The sequence below is a fragment of the Mesoplodon mirus genome (genome assembly GCF_964341445.2).
Source record: "Mesoplodon mirus genome assembly, chromosome: 16".
NCBI lineage: Eukaryota > Metazoa > Chordata > Mammalia > Artiodactyla > Ziphiidae > Mesoplodon > Mesoplodon mirus.
In genome coordinates, this window is record NC_138992.1 from 25,996,365 (window position 1) to 26,003,427 (window position 7,063).

The 7,063-nt window shown below is 47.7% G+C and overlaps 1 protein-coding gene across 1 annotated transcript; it reads right to left on the reverse strand.

The window, feature by feature from the left end:
- Positions 1-816: 816 nt before the first annotated feature.
- Positions 817-4,890, reverse strand: LOC309791689 (intersectin-1-like). Its single transcript, XM_082600703.1, is given in 6 exon segments — positions 817-1,537; positions 1,541-2,729; positions 2,731-3,131; positions 3,135-3,800; positions 3,802-4,477; positions 4,479-4,890. Coding segments are annotated over 6 exon segments (3,426 nt in total). The 5' UTR covers positions 4,622-4,890; the 3' UTR covers positions 817-1,186.
- Positions 4,891-7,063: the final 2,173 nt, after the last annotated feature.

The window sequence follows — 7,063 nt, forward strand, 5'->3', positions numbered from 1 at the left end:
TCCTTTAGCATTTGTTGTAAAGCTGGTTTGATGGTGCTGAATTCTCTTAACTTTTACTTGTCAGTGAAGGTTTTAAGTTCTCCATTGAATCTGAAAGAGATCCTTGCTGGGTAGAGTAATCTTGGTTGTAGTTTTTTCCCTTTCATCACATTAAATATGTCCTGCTGCTCCCTTCTGCCGTGCAGTTTCTGCTGAATGATCAGTTGGTAACCTTATGGGGATTCCCTTGTATGTTACTTGTTGCTTTTCCCTTGCTCTTTTAATATTTTTTCTTTGTATTTATTTATTTATTTTTTTTTTGCTGTATGCGGGCCTCTCACTGTTGTGGCCTCTCCCATTGTGGAGCACAGGCTCTGGATGCACAGGCTCAGCAGACATGGCTCACGGGCCCAGCCGCTCCACTGCATGTGGGATCCTCCCAGACCGGGGCACGAACCCGTGTCCCCTGCATCGGCAGGCGGACTCTCAACCACTGCGCCACCAGGGAAGCCCCTGTATTTAGTTTTTGATAGTTTGATTAATATGTGTCTTATCGTGCTTTTCCTTGGATTTATCCTTTATGGGACTCTCTGAGCTTCCTGGACTTGATTGACTATTTCCTTTCCCATGTTAGGGAAGTTTTCAACTATAATCTCTTCAAAGATTTTCTTAGACCCTTTCTTTTCCTCTTCTTCTTCTGGGACCTTTATAATTTGAATGTTGGTGCATTTAACGTTGTCCCAGAGGTCTCTGAGACTGTCCTCAATTCTTTTCATCCTTTTTTCTTTATTCAGGTCTGTGTTAGTCATTTCCACTCTTTTTTTTTTCGTTTATTTTTTTTATTAAAAGGCTAAGATATTTATTTTAAAATAATTTGAAAACTATTGAAAGCACCTGTGCAAAGGTGGGGGGAAGTCAATTTGAGTCACTAGGAAAGCCAGAAAAGGACCCACTACCCTGTGTATTTTTGTAATTTTTTTGCTTCTATCTGTGCAAGTAATAACTCAACATTGCCATCACATGCAACTAAGGTAAAATGAGGTAAACTGCTCTGCAGTGAGTTCTTCTACTCAGAAGGCAGTAGGTGATCATGCTGGAAGTCACATGATCAAGGCTGCATCTCCCATCATCCCTCTGGGCAGTGATATGGGATAGTGGGTCTCTTTGAGGACTTTCAAGCCTGAGGGGGGGATGGACAACATATGATTCATTGCTGGCTGGGGTCCATGTCTGTGGTCAGCTTCACGTAATTGGACGGGAAGAGCCCCACTTGCCCGTGGACTTCTCCTTTCCACCAGTCAGGGTCCTCCTTGTTGAGGACGTTGATGATCTGGCCCTTGTTGAAGGCCAGCTCGTCGTCATTCTGCGCGGTGTAATCGTACATCCCGATCACCTGGCACACTGCTGGGAATGCTGCGGGCTTAGGTGGCTCTGTCGGAGTGATTTTGCTCATCCCAGGGCTTAAAAGTTTGACGTAGTTAGCAGGGAACCAGCCTATCTGGTGCTTTTTCCCACGTGCTTGCAGCTCTCCTTCCCACCATCCACCTGGGTTCTTTTTTCAGATCAAAATCAGCTGACCAGGGGCCAGGGTAGGCTGCTCGGGCTCAGGGTAGGCAGTGTAGGAAGCAATAACCTGGGCAATTTCTTCTCCTGACATGGCCGGCTTGGCTGCTGGGGAAGCTACTCTCTTTAGACTAGCAGGAATTTCTGAAGAACCAGAATCCACGCTCGTAGATTTCCTTACGGGCCCTGAAATGAGTTTCACGTAGGACTTGGGGAACCACCCCTTCTGGCCTTGAACTTCTCCAAACCACCACATGTCTTGCTGCTCCAGGACTGTGATGACATCATTTTTGTTAAAATTTAAATGGTTGTCTTTTTTGGCTCTCCAAGGATACAGGGCTTGTGCCTGTAGTCCCTCCACCTTTTCGCCCTGGCCTAAAACAGGAGATGGAGAGGAGCCCGTGGCTGTGGCTGGAGTGAAGGCTGATCTCTGTCTCAACTGCCCGGCGCTCGGAACGGTGAGGGAGGGCTGGGCTGCCCATGCATCCCAGTTGTCGGTTTCTGGTTTCTCATTCGTGCTGGTAGGCCACGTGGAGCTGAAGTCGGCCCAGTTGTTGGGGGTCGCGGAGGGCTCTGCAGAGGTCACCGCGGAAGGAGCAGGGGTCTCACGTACAGCCAGTTTGGGTGCAGGGGTGGAGGCAGCATCAGTCACTGGTTTGACAGGGGCAGGAACCTCGTTTTCTGGGATTTTCTCTGCGTAGTTTGCAGGGAACCATCCTGTCTTTCCTTTTAATTCTCCTCCAAGCCAACCCGGTTCTCCAGTTTGGCTTTCATCCACCATGACTATATCTCCTGGCTGGATCGTGATTTCATCATGACTTCTGGACTCAAAGGGATAGAGTGCTCGGTAATACACCACTTTTACATTCTCCTGTGCAGAAATGCTAAGTGGGCCTTTTTCTGTGGTGGACCAGGGTGCTTGGACAGCTGGCTTAGCTGGCTCTTGTTGTTGAAGGAAAAGCCGGCTCAGCTTGTCTTGCATTTCCTGTTTGCCCTTTTCCTCACTGTCCTTCTTTTTGATATTCTCTTCCCTTTTGAGTTTTTCCTCCTCGTGGGGTTTTCTTGGCCGCTGATGCTCATCTTCTTGTTGCACGTGCTCCAGCCACTGCTGGTCCCTTTCCTGAGCTCGTCTTTGGGCTTCTCCTTTTTGTTTTTCTAATTCTATGATCTTTCGCTCTTGTTCTTTGTTTCAGTCGTTCAGCCTCTATGGATTTCTGTTTCTGTAGCTGCTGCTTATTATGTATTTCTCTTAGTTCCTTCAGTTGATTATTGAAAATATCAATCTCCTGTAGTTTTGATCTAGTTTCTTTCTCTACTTCATCCAGTTGATCTCGTAGCTGCTGCCGAGCTAGTTCTTTTGCTTCTAAGGCTCTTTTGAGTGTAAGAAGTGAATCTCTGTGCAAACTGTTCTGCTGAACTTGTTTCAATTGGTCATTGAGTATCTGTTTTTCTGGAATAAGTCTTCCAAGCATTTGCTGAGACTCCTGTAATTGTTGCTGTAGGTGGGTGATTTCAGCAATTCTCAACTCTCTAGATTTGTTTGTGCTCTCAATTTCTTGCCTTTGGGTTGTCAATCGACATCTGATATCTTAAAGTTTTCCTTCTAGTTGATGCTTCTTATCATTTAGAGCTTCTAATTCAAATTCCAAAGTCTTTTTCTTTGCTTTCAGCACAACTATGTCCTCTTGTTCTTTGTTTCTTTGATTTAATAGTTCTTGTCTTCGATTCCGTTCCCATTCAAGCTGTCGTTGCCTTTCAAGCTCCCGTTTTGCAGCCTCGCGCCTCTCGATTTCTTTCCTGCGCTCCTCCTCTCTCTGACGTTCCAGCTCCCGCTGCTTTTCCAGCTGCTTCTCCAGCTCCAGTTGCCTCTTGCGCTCCTGTTCCTGGTGCTCCCGCTCCTTCCTCTCCTGCTCCGCCCTCTCCAGCTGGGCCAGGTGCTCTTGTTCTTTGCGCTGCTGTTCCAAGAGTGCTTGTCTCCGTTTCTCCAGCTCCAGATTGCCACGTTCAAAGTTCTCACGCTTCTTATCTTCAAAGGTTACAGGTAATTTATTTTCTAGTTGTTGCTGTTCATCTTCTAAAACTGGTTCCTCTGGTAACCTCTGATCTACCGAAGTTGAGCTTATGACAGATATACCACTGCCAGATCGAACTCTTCTAAAGGAAGGTGGAATGTATTCTGGGGGCAGGACCGGTGGCAGTGGTTGGCCAGACATAGCTACATCAATTAGGTGCATAGCCAGGATAAATTCTTCTGCTGTTGAGTTTTCCATCTTGATCAATGTCAGAAAGATTCCATATTGAAGCCAGCTGAGCCTGTGGTAAACTTGATTGCATAAGAATAGTTCTTGCTTGGGGACCTGTTAAGTGTCCACTCATGGTTTTGTCATGACTGTTGAATAACTGTCTGTATTTCAGTCTGGATGGCTGAGGAACAGCCCATTCAGCTGCGGGAGGGACACTAGCCACGTCAAATGATTGTGCCTTCTGTAATTTAGTGTTTAACTGTGACCCTGGACCAGATCTACTAAAGGAAGACCTCTTTGGCAATGTGGCTGCAGGATGAGTGAATGCAGGCAGAGGCTGTATGACAGGGGGCGTCCCGTTAGCCAGAGGAGGCACTCCTGCTGCAGGAACAGAGGATACTAGCGGGGGAGACATTCCGACAACGGGAATGGAACCCATTGGCACTGGAGCAACAGCGGTCAGCGGTGGCATGCTAGCGATACCTCCCATACCAAATGCTGGTGCGCTAGAAATAGCAACTGGTTGCTGTTTAATGACAGGGGGAAGTGCGGAAGGGAGCTGATATCCTTGTAGCTTCAGTTTGATGAGTTTCATAGCTATGGAAAACTCCACTTGATCCATTCTTCCATCATTATTCATATCAGCAAGCGCCCATATCTGTGCTAAAACAGGTTGAGGTAACCCAGATTGAAAAAAAGTTTCTAGCTTGATCACCAGTAATAAATCCAGATATTGGCTTTAAACTATGGAACTGTTGATCATGCTTTGCTCTTTCCTCTACAGTTATGGCCCAAATATCCAGGCTACCACCAAAAGGTGTTGGAAACTGAGCCATGTTTCTGTTACTTTCCCCTTGCTAATGGACGCCTCATCTCCAGGCGGGTCCACGCTGCCGCCCCAGGGACAAATCAGTGCAGCTCACTCGCAGCGGGAGGGAACGCAGGAGCCGCAGCCCTGCACACAATGCCCGCCCGCCCGCCCGCCTCTCCGTACGTCCCGGAGCCCGCTCGGGATTCTCCCTTGTGAGCCGCCGTACTACGGAGCAACCAAGCTGCGCTCCCTCCCCTCTTCTCCGCTCTTCTCTACCTCCTTCGCTCCCTCGCTCCCGCCTATCTCCTCCCATTTCCACTCTTTTATCTTCCAGGTCACTTATCCGTTCTTCTGCCTCAGTTATTCTGCTATTGATTCCTTGTAGAGAATTTTTAGTTTCATTTATTGTGTTGTTCATCATTGTTTGTTTCCTCTTTAGTTCTTCTAGGTCCTTGTTAAACATTTCTTGTACTTTCTCCATTCTATTTCCAAGATTTTGGATCATCTTTACTATCATTACTCTGAATTCGTTTTCAGGTAGACTGCCTATTTCTTCTTCAGTTGTTTGGTGTTGTGGGTTTTTATCTTGCTCCTTCATCTGCTGCATGTTTCTCATTTTGTTCAGTTTACTGTGTTTGGTGTTTCCTTTTCTCAGTATGCAGGTTTGTAGTTCCCATTGCTTTTGTTGTGTGCCCCCCGTTGGTGAGGTTGGCTCAGTGGCTTGTGTAAGCTTTGGTGGAGGGGACTGGTGCCTGTGTTCTGGTGGCTGAGGCTGGATCTTGTCTTTCTGGTGGGCAGGGCTGTGTCTGGTGGTGTGCTTTCAGGTGTCTCTGAACTTAGTACGATTTTAGAAAGCGTCTCTGCTAATTGGCGGGGTTGTGTTACTGTCTTGCTAGTTGTTTGGCATGGGGCATCCAGCAATGGATCTTGCTGGCCGTTGGGTGGAGCTGGGCCTTAACGTTGAGAGGGAGATCTCTGGGAGATTTCTTGCCAATTGATATTATGTGGGTCCGGGAGTTTTCTGGTGGTCCAATGTCCTGAACTTGGCTCTCCCACCTCGGAGGCTCAGGCTTGGCACTAGGTTAGAGCACCAAGACCCTGTCAGCAACAAGGCTCAGAAGAAAAGGAAGAAAAAAGAGAAAGAAAATTTAAAAATTAAAATTAAAATTAAAGAAATAAAATAAAAATAAATTATTAAAATAAAAAATTAAGAATAAAAAAATAAAAAAAGAGAGCAACTAAACAAATAAAGAAATCCGTGAATGATAACCAGCGCTAAAAACTAAACTAAGGTAAACATAAAAGTCAGAAATAAATCAGTCACCAACAGCAAACCCCAAGTCTCCATTTGCTCCCAAAGTCCACTGCCTAAATTTTGGGACAGTTCATTGTCTATTCAGGTATTACACAGATGAATGGTACATCAAGCTGATTATGGGGATTCAACCCACTTCTCCTGAGGCTGCACAAAGAAATTTCCCTTTGTCTTCTTTGTTGGCACAGCTCCCAGGGTTCAGCTTTGGTTCTGGCTCCACCTCTGTGTGTAGGTAGCCCTCAGGTGTCTGTTCCCCGCCCAGATAGGAGGGGGTTAAAGCAGCGGCTGATTAGGGAGCTCTTGGTCACTCAGGCCGGAGGGGAGGGAGGGGTACTGTAGTCATGATTGGAATGCAGAGCAAGCTTGCAGTGGCAGAGGCCGGTGTGATGTTGTAACAGCCTGAGGCACTCCATGTACTCTCCCAGGGAAATTGTCTCTGGATCACAGGACCCTGGCAGTGGCGGGCTACACAGGATCCCAGGAGGGGAGGTGTGGATAGTGACCTGTGCTTGCACACAGGATTCTTGGTGGCTGCAGCAGCAGCGTTAGTGCTTCATGCCCGTCTCTGGAGTCTGAGCTGATAGCCGCAGCCTGAAGCCATCTCTGGAGCTTGCTTAGGTGGTGCTCTGCCTTCTGTGGGCACATGGGGAAGGAATCCCCTCCCTTCCTGCACCCCAAAACAATGGTCTCTTGACTCTTTGGCAGGTCCCAGAACTTTTCCCGGACTCCTTCCTGGCTAGCTGTGGCACACTAGCCCCCTCATCCTGTCTTCACGCAGCCAACTCCAGTCCTTTCCCTGGGATCTGACCTCCAAAGCCCAAGCCTCAGCTCCCAGCCCCCACCCGCCCTGGCGGGTGAGCAGACCAGCCTCTCAGGCTGGTGAGTGCTGGTCAGCACCGATCCTCTGTGTGGGAATCTTTCTGGTTTGCCCTCTGCACCCCTGTTGCTGCGCTCTCCTCCATGGCTCCGAAACTTCTTCCCCCTCTGCCCATCCCCCATCTCTGCCAGTGAAGGGGCTTCCTAGTGTGTGGAAACTTTTCCTCTTCACAGCTCCCTCCCACAGGTGCAGGTCTCATCTGTATTCTTTTGTCTCTGTTTTTCTTTTTTCTTTTGTCCTAACCAGGTACATGGGGAGTTTCTTGCCTTTTGGGA